This window comes from Rhipicephalus sanguineus, chromosome 11, assembly GCF_013339695.2.
Source record: "Rhipicephalus sanguineus isolate Rsan-2018 chromosome 11, BIME_Rsan_1.4, whole genome shotgun sequence".
In the NCBI taxonomy this organism is placed as follows: domain Eukaryota; kingdom Metazoa; phylum Arthropoda; class Arachnida; order Ixodida; family Ixodidae; genus Rhipicephalus; species Rhipicephalus sanguineus.
This window is the reverse complement of record NC_051186.1, coordinates 46182379-46202383: the sequence shown is the minus strand read 5'-3', so window position 1 is coordinate 46202383 and position 20005 is coordinate 46182379. Positions and strand designations below refer to the sequence as shown.

Below are 20005 nucleotides of genomic sequence, written 5' to 3'. Positions count from 1 at the left end.
AGAAGATTAATTTTCGGTGCATTTCTGACGAATATATAAGTGTAGTATTGACATTAGCAGCGAAATAGTACTTATGCGGTTATAATGGAGACCACCTTATAAGACCTCCTTCCGCAGATGAATTACAGGCGCGCCGTCGTTTTTGGGGCGGACTTTGTATTCATTCTTAGGTTGTAACCGACTATAGCGACTCCATCACACAACAAACAAGGTCTTCAATCATCTGATTACGTTCGAGCCATAAGTACTATTGCGCTGCTAATTACAATAATACGCTTACTGATAATTAAAAGTTTGGCGTTGCTGCTTAAAATACTACGTTTTGCCCCAAAAGTGATTCAGGAATTTTTGGTGCAATTTGCCAGGAAGCTCAATATTTGCTACCGAAAACCAGTGACACGAACATGTCTGTGAGGAAATATCATCTGCGCTGGTCTAATCATCGAAGTGATAGCATTCAGTCATATCAGGCGCGTTTTGTCCTCACCACGGTGCAAGATATATCTTGCATCGTGACCCGCACTATGTCACTCTAGGCCCGCACACGCCTGGTCCTCACTCCTTACTTTCTTTTTCCAGCCATTTTTGAACTTCAAGATGAGTAGAAGTGTTCAGCCTTGCCGAACGCTGAAAGAGAACTCTGGGAAGAATTGCGCACAAAATGTCATTAATCAAAGGATAGCGTCTAATATTCCTTGGTACTGTCGCGATTGTAAGTGGATTCTGAACTTTGATGATCGACACCATTATATTAGCGGGAACACATACCTACTTTGCTTAAACATAAAACGTCGTACCTGAACAGTTCTTTTTCGCGCATGCCTGCACGTGTCCCGTGCTGACGGGTGTCGCTGTCGTTCCTGAGCATGCGCAGATAAATATTTTTGCTGAGCCACGGTCCCTGGTCCCTCTCACATAACACGTTACATAACATGAGCGAAAAAAAAAGCTGACACGACGTCTACAAGCTTACATGTTCTAAAAAATGGGATCGATGAATAGCATATAGCTGCAACTTGTACAATTTGCGCATGCGAAGCACACGCGCGCTCGAGACGACGTGGTTGCGATTCCAGAAGTGCGTTTCATCAGAGATACTAATATAATCTCGAAGAATGAACTCGCTCTGCTGGATCATTTTGAGGAGTGTTTGATATCAGCGGGTTCCAAGAGCTGTTGTTAGACTGCCACCTTATCGCCTCGAAACTCGAACGTCATCAAGATAAGCGTTATCTGTTTGTTGTGAAAAATACAGTGAAGTGCATCTCATCGTCGTTCCTATACTGTCTATCCACTCCATAGATAAGAAAAAACAGCGAGATGATGATAATAATACAGTAGGAAGGGAAAACGCACATCATGCATGGTCTGAGCAGGAGGTCACATGGCCTGGCTTGATATCATACTGTCGTAACAGCGACCTCCAAAACAACGTCTCCATGCAACTGTACCTCAGTGGCTGGAGGAGTTTTATTCAGTCCACAAGTTTTCTGTTCTTATAGAGGAAAATATATATTGTAAGACGAGTCGTAAATCTCCCAAGGAGTACACGCTAACCCTTGTACCAGCGTTTACATAATGAGAGGAACGCGCCTTGTACGGACGTTGTCTTAATTCTGTCCCTTTTCAGCTTTTTTACAACGTCACACACACACACGGGCGCACCGCACACATGGTCCTAAGTATCGAAAATGCAACACGCGCGCACAACTAAATTCTTCATGCGCGACGCAGTCTGCTCTCCTCCGACAGTCCGTACATCGCATCGATGTCTCGCTGATAGAAGCTCTGCAGGGGCTTCCTGCGAATCTTGTACGTGGCTGTCACCAGCCCGGTGTCCGGTTTCCATTCTTCCGAGCACAGCTTCACCCTTCCGGGCACCTCGGTCTTCAGGAGACCGCTGCCGCGCGCGTACTCCAGGATCGCTTCCTCGGCTGCCTTGGCAACCTGGGCGTCTTGACACAGGTCCTTGACCGTCGCGTTGGACACGAAGTCTTCGTCCCTGCCCAGACGTCGAGCGATGCGCTGGAGCTGCTTCAGGTTGGGAGCCACGAGCGCCACGAGGTAGGTGTGCAGAGAGTTGCCGTAGACGAAGAGGTTGTCGACAAGCGTGCAAGTCTTGAGCACCGACTCGACCCGACCCAGAGAGATGTACTCGCCGAACTGCAACTTCACCAGGTCCTTCTTGCGGTCCACGATCTTGAGCGTGCCGTCGGGAAAGATCTCGCCGATGTCTCCAGTGTAGAACCAGCGAATGCCTCCTTCCTCTCGGAAGGACTCCCTCGTCAGCTCCTCGTTCTTGTAGTACCCCTTGGTGACGCAGGGACCACCGACGACGATCTCCCCTCGAGGGTTAGGCTTGTCCGACGTCCGGTAGTTGCCTTCTTCCCAGTCGACCAGTCGGAGGTAGCAACCCGGAGTGGAGCACCGACGCGGTCCGCACTGACGTCCTCAGCGTTCATAATGCTCGCCGCGCCGCTCGTCTCCGTCAGGCCGTAGCCCTCGATGACCCGACAACCCATGCAGGCCCTCACGAAACGACGCGTGTGACTCGACAGCGGAGCCGAGCCGCAGGCGAGGACCTTCAGGTTGGGTCCCAGCAGAAGGCGGACGTGCTTGAAGACCAGCTGGTTCAGGATGGGCGTGTCGAAGCCCAGGTCGAGCCAGAAGTTCTTGTACTGGACGGCGTAGTCGAACAGGGCCTTGAAGAAGGGTCCCTTGGACGCGGCCACCTCGTTGACGCCCTTGCGAAGACGGTCCACTATGAGGGGCACGCAGACGAAGACGGTGGGCTGAAGGAGGGTCACGTCACCGCGACAGCCCTTGGCTACGGCGGATGCGTTGTCGGTGATCGTGAGCGGGGAGGAGTAGCCGATGCGCGCGCCCGCGCCGAAGAGCAGCGTCTCGGCGGCCAGCTCGAGCATGTGAGCCAGCGGGAGGTAGGCGAGGTACACGTCGTCGCAGGTGTAGGCGCCGAATTTGTCGCACACGACGCCGAAGCCGTTCATGGAGGAGATGAGGTTCCTGTGGGAAGCCATGACGCCCTTGGGCATCCCCGACGAGCCGCTGGTGAACATGACGATGGCGACGTCGTCCGGAGAGGGCGAGCACTGCTCGTGTTCGTGGTCGACGCCCCGCTCTTCCAGGCTCGAGAATGGGATTACCTAGCGACAGGCAGAGAGAGAAGTTAGGCACCCGGCGGAAAAGAGTCAAGTTGTCTCCAAAACAAGAGGCACATGACGAAGAGCTAAACACGAACGCTGCCGCTATACAATTAAAAGAGAGTAGGGAACAAACGAAGAAAGCCGAGAAAACAGAAAAGGTTAAAGCGGAAAGAGAAAATCTCGTTTGCTTCATTTTCATTACACACGGGCGAACCGGAACTGAGACAAGTAGAAAGATAATATAGAAATACAGACACAGCTTAATGAAGCCAGCAGACAATCAAGCCAAGGATGGCAGATGATCGAAACATTATTTGTAGTATTGTAACTGTATTGTAGTAATTATGGTATATATATAAACAGAAATTAAAGTGGGTCAAAAGACAACTTGCCGCCTTGAGGGACCAAACCTGAAACCTTCGGATAACGCGTCCGCTTTAATTTCTGTCGTAAATGAATTGCTGTCGTAATAATGAGTTGTATAAGATTGCTGTCGTAAACTATTCAGAGGTGTTGCCTCGTGCCTGTGACGCAGCTTGACAATGGCAAATGCGAAATAGGGTGTACGTAATGCTGATCCGGTTTAAACAGATATGCGGCGATTCTAAGCAATGAGCAGTTGAAGTAAGCACGTGACGTTCTTCCGTGTCGCACATGAAATCGCCTCGAAAATGGAGGTTCAAGCAGCTAGCGCAGTGCTCTCCGAGCCAAAGCAGCACTTGAGTATGCACTTGAGTGCAAAGTATGCACTTGAATGCATCCTTTGCATCGAGTTTTGCGACATGGGTGACAATCAGTGCGCAAGACACGATTACTTTCTTTTGATCTTGCCGGACATTATAGCACATCGTGCAAATTCCTGCAACGCCGACACACTGCATGGAGTTGCTTTGAGAAGAACTTTCTCCAAGCGCTCGCTCAGCGTCAACACGTTGCAACGTTTCCAAAGATTCATTGCGACACTAGGCGCGGGCGCGCTTTGAATGCACACAAGGTTAGCATTATTGAGGCTATACAAAGAAGCTTCTTTTTCTGTGGTACGAAGTTAAGGTCAAGCTGATACCGTGTGCGACTGAGTCACTGATCATTCGCGCGACAGGCTATTTCTGTTTCAAACGCACTGCAGCATAACGAGTTTGTTACAGCTGGCGTTGAAGTTGGTTCACTGCAAATGAGCAAATGCGCCGCTTTGACCGACTGGGAATGATGATTTAGAATGCTGCTAACGAGGACACCAACGCTTATGGACGTTGCTTAACACCGGACGCGTGACAAGGTGTTCCCACGCACACGTCTAGCCTGATCAAACAGCGATTCATTGATCCTTCGAGGACGCGCATCATTGCTCCTTATTTTTTTTTAAATCGGTGCGACACCACTTCGACGCGCTTGCCTTCCAGGAACTCGTTCCGTCTTGATCGTGAACTTCATACATGACATTAAGGGCTTTTGCGCGAAATAAAGCCGCACGAATATCGCTGTAACCTAAATTACGAAGCTCACCTTCCTTGAAGTGATCTGAAGATATGGACGATCCTTCTAACTGTCAAATGTTGGCAAAAGCGTCCGAAGGACACAGTAAGAGCGACACCAAGAACGCTAACTAATAAACACTTTCATGCGCAAATTTCGTATTGCTTTATGGTTATTGACAACCAGGGGCGTAGCCAAGGGGGGGGTTGGGGGGTTCAAACCCCCCCCCGAAATTTTTCAGTTTTGCTTGCGTATATATACACGCGCACATACAAACGCACGCACGAACATACATAAAGTATGGTTGAACCCCCCCCCCCCCCGAAAAAAATTTCTGGCTACGCCCCTGTTGACAACTTCACGATGCAAATTATTACGCAAGAGGAAAGTAGTAGCCAAAGCCGCGCCCCAAGGCACCAACCTCTCCTTAAACACATTTAACAATAATAAAAACACATGTAGAGTTTTGAGCAGATACCGCCAAGTTCACGTGCGGTTGATAACGGAGCCACCTTCAATTCATAAAACGTGCGTCAACACGGCGTCAATATCCCCAGACAAAAATGAAATAACGTTCTTAGAAGGCACTCATTAGGCCGTCCTTCATATTAGCAAAGTTTCTTGATGCATGAGTTGGTTTTCCCATTGCTTTCGAAAAGATGTCTTCTTCATGTTCGTGAAGATTTGACTGTGTGGTCTCTCGCATGCGGGACAGGCTGTCATTGGCGCAGCCGGAGAGGGTGGGGTTCGAATCCCGCGCCCCCTCCGAGTTCTTTCACTTTTGCCTGTGTAGATATACACGCACACATACAAACGTACACACGAACAGTGTAATAAAGACAAGACAACGCTTACCATTCAGCGCTCGTGGTCTCGTCATTACTTTGCACGTGTATCGCGCTGTTAACTTCATAATATCCCAGGAACTAGCCCCAACGTCGCTCCATTTTGCAGTTCCACATCATGCACTGACGAAGGTTATTTCCAATTCAATGAAGTGAAGGTTATTTCCAATTCAATTAATGTATCGAAGTAGCGAGATCCGGGCGATTTGGGCAGCATAACGAAAAGTTCCCAGGGCGTTCATGAAAAAAAATGTGGCAGCTTCGCACTATTCGTGCCAAGCCTGAAGGACGAGCGCAGTTGGGTGGCCTTCTTTGTTTCTCTTTCTTTCTTCTCTCCATTTCTCTCTTTTTCTTGTATATCTTACTTCTGTATGTTTCTTTTTCTTCAGTTCTTTCTATTTCTTTCTTTCTCTCTCTATTTATTTCTCTTTCTCGCTCTTTCTATCTTTATTTCTCTCTCTGCTTCCTCCGCTCTCTTGCTTTCTTTATCTTTATTTCTCACATTCTTTCTCTTCCTGCATCGCTCTCTGTCTTTTCTATCTCTTTCTACCTCTCTGTTTCTTTCGCTCTTTCTTCGTTTTTCTTTATTTCTTTGTCTTCTATGTCTTTTTCGTGTCTCTTTCTTTCTATGTATTTCTGTCTTTTCATGCCTTTATTCCCTTTTTTCTCCCTATTATTCTCTTCCCCTATTTTTATCGCTTTCTTTCTCTCTCTTTCCCTCTTTTTTCACGTGCTCGTTTTCGTTTGACATTCGCACCTGCTGTGCACGGTAGCAGGGCTTGCTCAGGCTTGCCCAATTACTGTGGCGCGTACCCACCTGAGGAGTATTGCACAACGGAGCACAAGTTACCGATAGCTTAAAACAGCTTCACTGTAAAGAGAATGAAAAGAGCGCGTGCCGGTTCATGATTATGATGATAGCTTTTTACGACAGAGCACAAGTTACCGACAGCTTAAACAGCTTAGCTGTTAAAGAAAAAAAAGGCGAGGCCACAGACGGGCACTACCAACCTGAGGACCATCCTGCAACGGAGCCGGAGGCTTGGCGTTGGGGTTCTCCATGTAAACGATGTGCGTCAGCGACGGCATCTTGCCCACGACGCTGAGCACCCGCGTGATGAGGTCCGACGAGGTGACCAGGTGCGTCACCTCGGTCACGTTCACTGCGCTCACGATGTCCTCGTTGCTGAGCGTAGCGTACAGCGTCACCAGCGGTATGTTGGTACGGAAGCAGGCCTGCGCCGTCAGCATCCACTCGGCCCTCGTCTCGGCCAAGATGGCCAGGAACTGTCGAGGCCTCGCTCCGATGGAGAGGAGACCGCGAGCCGTGAGGTCGATCTTGCGGTCCACCTCTTCGTACGTCCACCACTCGTAGTCACCCAGTACGAGTTTCTTGAAGACCTTGCCGTTGGGCTGCTTCTCTTCGGTTCGCCCGAGGATGCGTCGCGTGCCCATGGCGGGCCTCTTGGCGTAAGCCCGGATGGCCCTGCGCGCGACCTCGTCAAGCGTCTGGATTCCCCTGAGGTTCTCGACCTCGGAGTTGTCCAGGAGCCGGTACGGGGACGAAGGGTCGCCCTCGATGATGCGCTTGGCGAAGCACATCCGCTTTCGCTTCCAGTACACCCAGGGCTGCTGGAGTACGGCGTACACCGGAAGAGTGACCAAGTCATAGACGGTGCCCAGGACTTTGATGAGACCCAGGACGGTTTCTATCGCAAACGCAGACATGGTCCTGGCGCTGTGGAACTGCTGTATTCACAATCCACGGAAGTAATCGGAGACGAGGCGAAGCGGATGGTGGGTTGCCGCAGACGGTCAAAGACGGAACTGCACTTAGCAACGCGTTGTGGCACCGAACACTGAACACATGAAGAGCTTCGGCTCCACTGAATCGACACACTCCACAGACGAGCACAATCTGTGCTGATGACTTGGTGACGTCGTCACTAAAACACGCGAACTTCTTTCTACACAATCGAAATTCCGGATCCTTAGCGCAGAATGGCAATGGTGGTACTTGTTCGTGAGATAAGAGAGATGCCGTCTTGGTGAACGAAGCAGGCACTTGAAGCGTTGCGCTAGAAATGCACTCGAAGCGTGTACAACGTTGTACTCACAACACAATGCTTCGATAAAAGTCCAGGTTCCGGGAACTAAGCAGACGTACCCCCTCTACGCCTCGGCGTCGTCTCAAGACAAAGATTACTGCACTGTTCCACACAATCGGATGTGCTTCAGTTTCACAAGAACTCGAACTTCGAGTGGACGCTCCCGGACACGGTGCACTTGTATCAGTTCAGTTTCGCAGTCCAGTTTCGATGACGAAACCTTCTGCACTCGAAAGGGGCAGCCGTTGGTCCTTCCAATGTTGAGACGCGAGTAAGAGACGACCGTTCCTGTGTGCCTAATTACTAGCAGGAAATTTAGAAGGTTGCGCCTCGCAATGCAAGCAGCAAAGTCTTCAATGTAGCGAAGCAACTGGCAGCTCGAGCAAGAACAAGATGGGGAATGGGCCTCTAATCTCGGCAGCACTTGAGAGGGCTTCGTTGTCTCATTTCGAAATACGTCACAAGTGACGAGGGTTCGCGATAATCTGGTGGGTCAATGCATCCGCCGGCTGCGCTCTATTTGCCTTGGGTGGCAGCCATGAGACTGGACATGCTCCCCGCGCACAAGTGGCAGTGGTGCTTCTGGGTTTGATCGCTTTTCTCTCTCTCTCTCTCTCTCTCTCTCTCTCTCTCTCTCTATGGAATTGACTGCAACCTGGAACGAAACAAAAGCAAGGAAGAAAACACGGTCATTACCACTGTCCTGTTTATCGCTGAATACGTCATCAGCAGCAGATAACGATGTCACTGGTGTATGACAAAGGCCGCCCACCATCCTGCACAAAGGCTTCACCCCAGTGAACGACCTTGGTAATCAATGCCTTTCGATTAAGTACGGCTTAGGATGCAGGCTAGTTGCGATTCCATGAAGAGTTGAACAGTGGAGTTAGGCCAACTTTTACGCTATAGATGTGTACAGGTTAATACGTAATGACGTCATAATGCATACTGTCCTATGTCAGACATATGATGCTTAGTGGTGTATTTATCTTGTTGCACTGTTATAACTTGCTAACTAAAGCATCTTTATTCGTGCATGATATATTTGTTTTGACGCTTATTGATGTCTAACTCGTTCATGATATGCGATTTGAAGTGCATCCCACTCCTATGTAATGACTGTATGTGCTTTAAGGTAATTGCATTTAAAAATAAGACCAATGCGGGAAAACCAGTGTTTGTTTTTCTAATAAAGGTACACTCCTGCCGAGATGAGTGCTTGTTTATATAAAAAATAATTTTATTCGAGTTAGAAAGTTATTAGCACGTCAGGCGATTATTTAGTGATTGGTTTACTGAATCACCAGCAGCTGAAGACTCCAGCGTATATACATAAAATCATGGTGACGCATATAAGTACCACATTTCACATCTCTCTTTTCTTCATCAGCCGTCAATTCATCCATCAATCGTTGCGTTGTAATTCTCGTCTCACACGGACAGCACTGGCTACAGCTCTGCGCTAACACCTGCGTTTTAAGAACAATGCTAACCTGACAACAGCTGTGAAGCCTCAAGTGCATATGCTTGTACCGGTAGTGCAAGAGGTCTTCAATAAAGACTGATCATAGAGAGTACAACTGAGTCTTTTTTCACCTCCACATATATATATATATATAGTGGTGGGGTCGTTGATATATATGCATAAAGATGGTGGACGAGTAGACAGTATTAGCCATTCACTTTAAGTCACTGTGGCGTATGTTTCTTTCCTGCAGAAGCGTCACTTGGTGACTAAGCATAACCTAAGTGTTATTGAGTGTTCCGGCCTTTTAAGTGAGACTCGCGACAATTTATTGCGCAAATAGAGACGCCGCTCACTAAACAAAAATCGAACAAAGCTTGCACTTGGCACCCAGCTATAAACATGCCAGTAAACAGGAAAAAGCGTTACTTCGAAGTTCACTGAAACCATAGAGCTTCGTAAAGGAAGGCCGCCGCCCAACTTGGAAAACAAAAAGAAAGGAAACACGTGTATCGTTGCAAGGTCCTCGTTTCGTTCTTTTTTTTTCCTCGGTTAGCTGGACATGATAATAAAACGGTATGGGGTAGGATATAAGGGGTCCCGCGGCCAGCAGAGAGGTGTGGTGACTCGTATTCAAGACGCAGCAGGAATATATATATATATATATATATATATATATATATATATATATATATGCCAGCCCCCTTTCTTTCCTGTAGGGCGATTATCCTGACGGGAAATCGTGACGAGGGGCGTGCGACGAGCACGCAAGAAAAAGACAGATTCAAACAAAACACAAAGAAAAGAAGTGACACGAGACACCGCGTGCTGGTCCGAGATAAACAAGCAAAGGAAATGGAAAGCTTTCGTGGGCGATCGCAGCGGCTGCCGTAACGCAAGCCCAAAGTCTGTATGTAGAGTGTACGTGATGATCACTGGTACCTGTGACCATATACAATTTCCTACAATATTTAGTAAAGGGAACAGTGGTGTTGCGACCGTTCAGCCGCCATGGGAATAATGGGTAGTACATGGAATTGCCTAGGTTTCGTGCTTGCGGCTTCGAGCGCACCCGCGGCTTAGCTCATTGTAGTTTTTGGATTTTGTTTCGGATAAGAGAACGGCTCGTTGTGAACCTCGTGGGCTGTCTTGAATCGGTGAGCCTAAAAGGGTCAAGGTGGTGAAGTGGAATGATTTAAGTTTTAAGAACTTCAAGTTTTCAAACTTCCCGTTCTCAACACACTTCCACATTTCATTTCTTGTCGCACATTTCTGGCAATTAGCTAGGTGACGCACGTATGAAACGGGAGCAAGGGCGCTTGTGTTCTACCGCTGGCACTGGAGTTGGGGATCTTTGAAACCACAAGGCCACCTGTTTCAAATAACCAGATGGCGGGAGCCCGGGAGGCACAGCTCGATGGCGTTGCGTGCGCACAGTTGTTATCTATTGGTTCATCAGGCGCGCATTTCAAAGCGGTCAATCGTAGCGGTGGGCGGAGAAGAGGAGCGGTGGGCGGCATTTCCACCACCGCCCACCGCGGGGAGAACACTGGCTCAGACGTAGTCTTTTCTAAAAGCGACGAGTCTCACCAAGTGTTACCCTGGCAAAGGCAAGTCCACTTCTCGAAACGAGGCTAAGGAGCGATTGATCCTTTGTATTGCAGCAGCCATAAAGTAGGGACTGAGAGCTCACCAGAAGATAAATATAATACGAATGCTAATGAACAGCTATGGCCAATGGACAAACGACAAAAGCCTCAAGAAGTCCAAGCCTTATCAAGTCTCGACGTGACAAAAGGCAAATATCCTTATCAGAACACCCGGCTCCGTGCTACCGAGCAACTCCTTATTAGTCCCATTGCTGATAAGGCGCAGTAGAGTACTCGCTCCTTGTTTAGTAAAAGAGCGGACGAATGGGCGATCCGGTTGGCCATGGGCCATAACAGGCCCGCCTGTTGTGACATATATCGTCCCCACACGGCTCGTCGCAAACACACCCATTACAGCGCTGCGCCGCCAACCAAACCAAAGAGCCCGTCTATTTCAAGCGAACGTCGTTCGTTACGCCATCCGGCGCCTTCTCTCTTTCTCATTGGCTTCCCTTTCCCTCGTTCCCACCTCCTCACCATATCCATAGCAGCGTGCCTGCGCACCGCCGTTGCGCAAAGGACAAAAACGCTAGCCTCTTTTGTTTCTTTTTCTTTTTTATCTTCACTCCCCTTCCTGACCTTGACATGCATTTCGGCGACGGCGGAAGCGGACGCGAGGGCGCGCGCTCGACGCCAGACCCCTAGAGTTACTGTACAGACCCCGACTCGACCTGAACCGACCGGCCCGGAGGGAAAGCGCACGCGACCTTCGACCGACCACGTTGGCCACGTGACAGACCGGACAGTTAAATCCTCGATCCGGGCGTAACACAAAACATCTCAGCTATAACGCGATCGACGAGCAGGAATTGAAAACAATGCTGTGCAATACCCCGCACTGACCAGTGGGCGCTACGTAGCGCTTATTTATAGTTATCTAAAGATATACAGTAACTCTACTTGTTTATCACAACCCTAACGCCGATGTCCACTGCCAGGGGGACGAAGAGAATGCGGCGACATTAAAAACGATACGCACAGATGTCTCATCATTTGTGGTTCATATCGTGCAGCGCCTGCGAACTTGGATACGTTCAGATAACGGACATTTATAACTGTAGATGTTATGGCGAATGTTCATTTCATTACTCCAATTTTGTTTATTCCGTTTGCTTGGTTGTGCTTCTGGAGCTTCTGGTGTTCTGTCGCGGATGGAAAGCACCAGTCTTTTCATCGCTTGCAGGGGGCAGCCATCTTCGGTGGGGGGAGGGGGGGGGGCACGATAATACCCGGCCTGTCCTTATCGCATGCTGGCTGTGCTAGCCGTGAGTGTTGGCTCGTTATCGGTTATGACGTAACCAAGCCCGCAGCCCCCTAGCGCTGGCCGTGCCGACTGACGATAGCTGGGGTCAAGATTATATAGCGCCAGGACGCGTGCAGCGGCGGACGGTAGCACGGAAACCGGAGGGACGCAATGCGCATTCATCCTGACATCTCAGGTCACTTAGCACAAAGGAAGAGGTTTCAAACGCCTGGAACTGTCTCAGTCCATATAGGCGTGCGCAGGGTTTCGCCATTACGAGAAGCGCAGATTCCCCGCAGCGCATCCCCCTCCCCTTCACTATATTGAAAAACAGGGGCTTCGCAATGGATGCAGAAATGCAAATGCTTTCCGGGAGAAAAGGTGTGATACAAACAATTTTTTCGAACGCAATATCGGGAGTCCGCGGCCGCCGTTGGCGTCAAAATACTGCAAAAATATGCGGCAGACTCGCCCCCCCCCAACCCCCTTTGATGAGCGGGGGGACGGGGGGGGGGGGAATCGAGGGGCAGGTGCCGCAACAATTCCAGCTGCTCACAAGAAAACCGTCGGCTATTTCAATTAACTCATTCAATTAACTTTCATCAATTATTCTGGCAGCTAAGTGACGCTTATCTTAAGCAAACTCATGCTCCGATATCTCACGTGTGCGATATAACTCCTATGCCTGAACCAGAACCATCGATATCGTACCAGTTTTAGATGCGAAGTATCTTAAGGCGGAGCTCAATCCGGTGGTGGTGGTGGTGGTGTGCGGCGTGACCGCCCTTACTGCGCATGCGCATACCCTCTCCACACACCTCCTCTCCACTCCCCCTCTCCACATACCCTCTCCCCATACCATCTCCCATCCCCCTCTCCCATACCCCTCTCCACTTCCCCTCTCCACTTTTCCTCTGAAACGCGGGCTAGACATGCCGAAATTCTCTCCTGCGGAACGCCGCGATGAGCTCGAGCGCATGCGCGTCCCCTCCCCTTCTCTCTCCTCTCCTACGCTGCCCCCCTCTCGCCCGCCTGTCGACCGCGTTCCCCGCTCGCCCTGTGAGAATTAACGGCCAGGCTAGATGGCAGATACGACGCGCGTAGCGTCACTCTTCGCCTTCCACGACGCGAGGTCGGTAGCATGCCCTATGAACGCCAACGGAACGCGATCGTGCAAGTGCTCCGGCTTCGCATCGCCTCATGGGTCCCCTTTAGCGGGAGATGGTATTTTATTTCATTTTTTGGAACTCATTTTCTGAATATTCGGTAAACCGGAAGTAAGTGGTCGACCGGAAGTGCTCGAAAGAGAACCAAGAGTGTCACTCGCTGCTCAAGCCACTATACTCTATTCAAAACGTGTCGCACATATCTTCAGATATTTCCTATCGGTCCATTTCCTAGAAATTTAAGCAACGCGAGCGAAATCTCAGTAGCGCATTGTCGTAAAAAGCCGGCAGTGATTGCTACAGCTGCTCAGTTCCCACGTTGGACTCGAGCCCAGCCGGATCCTATCGTTATCTGTCACCCTTCGATATGAAATCCAGCACAAGCAATACACATCACTGTGACGACATACACGTGACAACCAACACGTCATTACCCTACAGGGAATTCGCACAAAATGCATGTCGCGACGGTCATACAGGAATATACACTTCAAACGCGATTACAGATAAGGCGATGAAAGATAAGCTTCGAGTTCCGTTTATTTCGCGCGCCTGACACAGTGGCACGACATTCATCATATGAGATGCGTATAACAATAGTGCGGTTATCGGCGGTCAACAAAAAAAAGTCACTTTGCCATTCAAACTCCGTCGTCGACGATAACGCAGTGTGACACTTCTCGCGAAAACCCCCCGCGACGGCCGCTGAATGATCTTTCGCGATAATTCCGTATGTATAGGCGCCATCTTTAGCATTACAAGATAAGGGCTGAAGTCAAGCACTCGTCTCATACGTCACTCCAGCCAAAGAATCGCGTTTTATTAAAGAACCCACGAACTATGCAAGAAACGTAAACGCCAAACCCGGGGCGATAGCGCGGGACGTCGGAGACTATCTGTTACAGGGGCAACCTATAAAACGAGGTTAATGTATTATTGTGTTTACGTTGCGCTAGCACTCAGGGACGCATAGTTTAGCGACCCTTAATCATCGGATGAATTTTTATCTTGACGTTCCTCCTCTGTATGGTATACTATTATACGTCCCGTGTTTGCTTCACGGTCAGCTGTGGAAAATTTAATTCAGCTACACACTTCTGGCTATTTTAACGGAGTGCATTCCGTACAATTGCATGTTTTGGTTTGTGCGAATGTAAACTACCAGTCGTTGGCATAGCAACGTGCCTCCACCATCTGTATCCGTCCCGCGTCCTGTCACTGCGCTCTGTCGCGGATGATGTACTATATTTATTTTTGTTTTGTTGAAATAAGCGCAATATTCCTCGTTCCCAACCTCTTGCATACAACCTGTTTATCGCATTTTCCTGCGCTTAGATCACCCTTATGTACTCTTTCTTTGTATATACACCTCTTATATGACTCGCCACTGTTTTGTGCCATCAGTCACCGGAATCTTCTATCCCACAGTGCTTTGTCAATAATAAACCACGAAACATCTGTACAAATGCTGAATAGTTCGCTTAACAGCAATCAATGATCGTGTTTGAACCCTTACTGCCACAACGTTGTAATATCTTTCGTATACGCGAGTGTTCGTTTATTGCCTGCTTCATTGATGCCGCTACAAATGACTTTACACCATCTATTTCCCTGTCGCCACCCGGCCCCCACCCCCCTCGTTCCTATTTAATGCACGGAAGTATGAGAATAAAAGAAATGAGGCAGCTAAGCCCTAGCAGTGCAATGACTAAGGAAGCGGCGTTGCACTCCTCTTTTCCCTACTCACCCCCCCCCCCCTCGCTATACTATACCATACAAGACTACTGCTATACTATCACTAACGTGAAACCTGGGGAGGTGCGAAGCAACTGTGTTTTCCACAGGAACACGTGTTGAGAGGACAACATCCTTTCATGGCTACAGACAGCGTCCATCGCAGAAACGGAGCTTTCCCCTGAGCCAACGCGCCGTCTTATCCGCCACTCGGAGAAGCGCACGTGGCGTTGTCTCGCGAGCTTTCTCTGAGCGAACGCGCCGTCTTATTTGCCACTTGCTCCGTGACAGCGAACGACGACAGGAGACGCCGACACCCCGGCGCATAAGGTGCTTCGCACCTAAAAACAGAACGAATTGCTTTCGCTACACACTGGCGGCGGCTACCCCTTCCGTTCAATTGGCTGGTATTATGCATTAACATTTAACGTGGGAGCGGCCCGCAGTCTTGCCCCTATAAAAACAGGGTGAAGATTCTTCCGGACCCCAATAAAGTTAACTATCTATCTATTTAAGAACATATAGTCTCTTGCATTATGCGAGTTCACTGTCCAGAAGCTCTGGTGGGCACCCTATAGCCCTTCTCACGTTCTGTCCAGAAGCTCTGGTATGTTTGGGTATCGCAGTTAACTACGACACGACACACACACACACACACACACACACACACACACACACACACACATGATGTGTCAGTATTGCTACGTAACAGCATGTGTATTTTTTCCATTGACCAAATGCACTTCGGTTATGATTGAGAAGACGTGTAGAGCGGCACCGCATGGCGCGAGCTGTTCGTCTTGGGCGGTGCTGCACGTACAGTCAGCATAAGAAGTTTAGAGACCACGAGACACAAGCAAAAGCTGAATATCCCGCTACTTCGGCAGGCAGCCTAGAATTTAAGCTTCCAGTCTGTTCTAAAACTAGCTAACAACACGTACTGTGCAGTTCGACCGAATACACTCACAAATTGCTTGGAAAGTCAGTTTTCTCAGACCTTGAGGTCCCTAATCTTTTGACACCGACTGTGCATAAGCAGTTGTAAATATATAGAGCTCAGTGGCTGAACTACAAGCTCGCGCTAAGCTAACCCCTTTATGCGAAAGAAACCGCTCATGACGTCTAAAATTCTTATGGGTGATTCCATGAGAGATCGAACATGCCTGTCCGGTCGCAATTTTTGTTTTGCCTGGGTTTTTTATATGTGATGTGGGCACATTCAAAGTGCGCGGAACCGAAAATTTTATTTCCAAGAAACGCTCCCAGAGCGCCAAAAAAATATTTGAAGGTGGCGGCGCGGGCCTCTTGTTTTTGCTCACTGCAATGTTTTCGTATTTCACGGCCGAATTTAGCGCGAACTATAAATGATGTGTCAAAAATTTTTTTTTGCTGGTTTTAATACGCATTACTGTGAATTACATCCATGCTTTTTTTATGCTGTCCTCAAAAAGAAGAAAATGTGAAAAAATGGCAAACACGGCTGAAATCAAAAAAGGGTCCTAAGTTTGAGGCGCCTTGGCGCCTTTGCTATTAGAAATAGAAACTTGAAAACAATGTCAAATATAGTAAAGAGCCTTTGCAACATTTATGCGGAAGATCATTTTCCTACAGGCAGCGCAAAAAAAAAAGAAAAAAAAGTAGTTAAAGAAGCGAGTTTTTTCAAAAAAGTACATTTTCAAAAAATAAAATAAAAACACCGGTCTCAATTTTGACGACAATTTTTTATCGAAGAGCTCTTATGTCAGTGAACACACGGTTTTAATATCATATGTCCTCATTTGCTTTGTTTACGAGATATAACTGGCCAAAATGACCCGCTGTGTGTGCTGACTTCAGTGCGACTGATGGTTGTTATCAGCTTGCATTGTGCGTAAATCTCAGTTTTAATTATTCTGCTGCAGCAAAATTTTGCTCTTGTGACTTTTCGTCAAGAAAAATGTGTTCTCAGATTTTATTTGCTTCTAGCGTGTGCGAAAGTGGGCTGCTGCCGCCTTCTAAAGGGTGATTCCACGAGAGATCGAACATGCCTGTCCGGTCGATATTTTTGTTTTGCCTGGGTTTTTTATATGTTATGTGGGCACATTCAAAGTGCACGGAACTGAAAATTTTATTTCCAAGAAACGCTCCGAAAAAAATATTTGAAGGTGGCGGCGCGGACCGCCTGTTTTTGTTCACTGCAATGTTTTCGGATTTCACGGCCGAATTTAACGCGAACTATAAATGATGTGTCGAATTTTTTTTGTTGGTTTTAATACGCATTACTGTGTCCATGCTCTTTATGCCGTCCTCAAAAGGAAAAAAAATGTGAAAAAAAATGGGCAAACCCGGTCCAAGTCAACAAAGTTTGCCAAGTTTGATGCACCTTGGCGCCTTTCCTATTTCACACAGAAACTTCAAAAAAGTGTCAAGTATTTGAAGGAGCCTTTGCAACATTTATGCGGAAGATCGTTTTCCGACAGGCAGCGCAAAATAAGAAGAAAATAGTTGAAGAAGCGAGTTTTTTTTCAAAAAAGTACATTTTCAAAAAAAAAAAAAAAACTCAGGCCTCAATTTTGACGACATTTTTTTATAGAAGAGCATGTCAGTGAAAACACCATGTTAATATGTATGTCCTCATTCGCTTTGTTCATGAGATTTAACGGGCCAAAATTACCCTTGCTGTGTGCGCTCACTTCAGTGCGATTGATAGTTGTCATCAGCTTGCATCACACGTAAATCTAGTTTTAATTATTCTCCTGCAGTAAAACTTTGCTCTGGTGTCTTGTCGTCAAGAAAAATGTATTCTCAAGCTTCAATTGTGTCTAGCGTACGCGAGGGTGGGCTGCTGCCGCTCTCTAAGGGCCTAACGCGTACGCAGTTTGCAGCTTACAACCTCAACTTACCCCGCCAGTATTCGCAAATCAGAAGCACGCGAGACACCGCGAACACATGGTTTAGGTCACTTTGTCAAAACTCTCCTTGCACACAGAATAAAGCATTTCTATGCAGCGAAGGCCTACTTAACCTGTAACTAAATGCCACAATCAGCAGGCGCGCTGTTATGCAGTTGTTTTCTCACTGCCTGCTTGCTTCCCTTCCATTACGTGCATTGTACGCTCTAACCATCTTCCCCATTCGACGCACACTGTGCCTAAACAGCATTTGTAAAAAGTTAGCTCAATCATTTCCGAGCCGTTTATTTCACTTCCCGCTATCACATGTTTTCGGCGTCGCAGATAACGTCTTCCTGTATCATCTCGACCTTTACCTCAGCGCTTCAACAGCCAAAAAACGTGCGGTGCGGCATGATTAAGCCATGAGTGGCCGAAGCTGCCCAATTGATGATGTTTTGTTGTCACTTTACTAAAGTGCTTCCCACGTCGAGGACAGCAGAGGTCAATGGTGGCGCCAGACGGACATTACCCTTAGTTTTGACAATGAGAGTGGCCTACAAATTAATTATTACAGCCCAAAGCGCTTAGACAGCCTTAGTCATAAAATGTTAAACCGTGAGCAGTTCTGGAAACGCATTCATGACAGCTGCGCAGATGTGAGATAATTTGTGGGGCACCGTTCAGTATAAACGTTTCGACTTGCTCTAGGTCTAGCTGTTCACTACACGCGATGCTCGCGGCCCATGGCTAGGTCCTATTATTCTGGGCCGATTATTTACGCGTTCACAAAAAGAAGATTGCTGAGGAAAATTTTCGTTGCGCAAATTTTCTTTCTTTGCCTTTTTGTTGTTGCCTACCTCCAGAAGCTACTGTCATAGGCTGAGGATCTTCGCGACACCTGCGAAGTGTGCTTGCATTGCTTTACGCTCCTCAAGGAAAACCTGTCTAAATCTAACCGCGATGAGGTAGACCAGGCATTTCTTCAGGAAGAAGAAGCGATTGATATCTTGAACAGGCGCGCCCATTTTTCCTCTGATGATTGTAGGCGAGGTTGTAGGCTAGGTTGTAGGCTGCAAACTGTTTACACGTTAGCCATTTAGAGAACGGCAGCAGCCCACTTTTGCACACGCTAGACACAAATAAAATCTGAGAACACATTTTTCTCCACGAAAAGCCACCAGAGCAAGGTTTTGCTGCAGCAGAATAATTAAAACAGATTTACGCACAATGCAAGCTAATAACAACCATCAGTCGCACTGAAGTCAGCACACAGCAAGGGTTATTTTGACCAGTTATATCTCGTAAACAAAGCAAATGAGGACATATGATATTAAAACCGTGTGTTCACTGATATAAGCGCTCTTCGATAAAAAATTGTCGTCAAAATTGAGACCGGAGTTTTTTTTATTTTATTTTTTGAAAATGTACTTTTTTGAAAAAACTCGCTTCTTTAACTATTTGTTTCTTTTTTTGCGCTGCCTATAGGAAAATGATGTTCCAAATAAATATTGCAAAGGCTCCTTTCTATATTTGACATTGTTTTCAAGTTTCTATTTCTAATAGCAAAGGCGCCAAGGCGCCTCAAACTTAGGACCTTTTTTTTTATTTCGGCTGTGTTTGCCATTTTTTCACATCTTATTCCTTTTGAGGACAGCATAAAAAAGCATGGATGTAATTCACAGTAATGCGTATTAAAACCAGCTAAAAAATTTTCGACACATCATTTATAGTTCGCGCTAAATTCGGCCGTGAAATCCGAAAACATTGCAGTGAGCAAAAACAGGAGGCCCGCGCCGCCACCTTCAAATATTTTTTTGGCGCGCTGGGAGCGTTTTTTGGAAATAAAATTTTCGGTTCCGCGCACTTTGAATGTGCCCACATAACATATAAAAAACCCAGGCAAAACAAAAATTGCGACCGGACAGGCATGTTCGATCTCTCGTGGAATCACCCTTATATCAGTTGGTTAAGGGGCACTATAACGTGGATGTTAGCGAATGGATTTCATTTTATTCCGGTTATTCAACGCGCCAAAGGCATGGGCTAACAATAACACCTTTTCGTTCTGATAATGATTCTTTCAGGTATTCTTTTTTTCCGCGAACAGTCAGAGACTGGAATAACCTTAGTATAGCTACATTATTCAAGCAGATTCTTTGTCAGCATTTTCGTCTCTTCTTGATGAGTAAACATAATTGGCTTTATTCATAGCGATTGTGTGTATTATATCTGTGTTGCCTGTCCCTCTATTTTTTATTGCGCATTTGATAATGCTTTCTTTCATG

At 47.5% G+C, this 20005-nt stretch overlaps 1 protein-coding gene across 1 annotated transcript in view; it reads right to left on the bottom strand.

The window, feature by feature from the left end:
• Window positions 1-1451: 1451 nt before the first annotated feature.
• The window catches only part of LOC119373474 (long-chain-fatty-acid--CoA ligase 4-like), a 60411-nt gene continuing 41857 nt past the window's right edge, over window positions 1452-20005 (bottom strand). Inside the window, 3 exon segments of the mRNA XM_049410744.1 lie at window positions 1452-2417; window positions 2420-3164; window positions 6494-8208. Of these exon segments, the coding sequence (XP_049266701.1) occupies window positions 1720-2417; window positions 2420-3164; window positions 6494-7210 (2160 nt within the window). The 5' untranslated portion in view covers window positions 7211-8208 and the 3' untranslated portion in view covers window positions 1452-1719.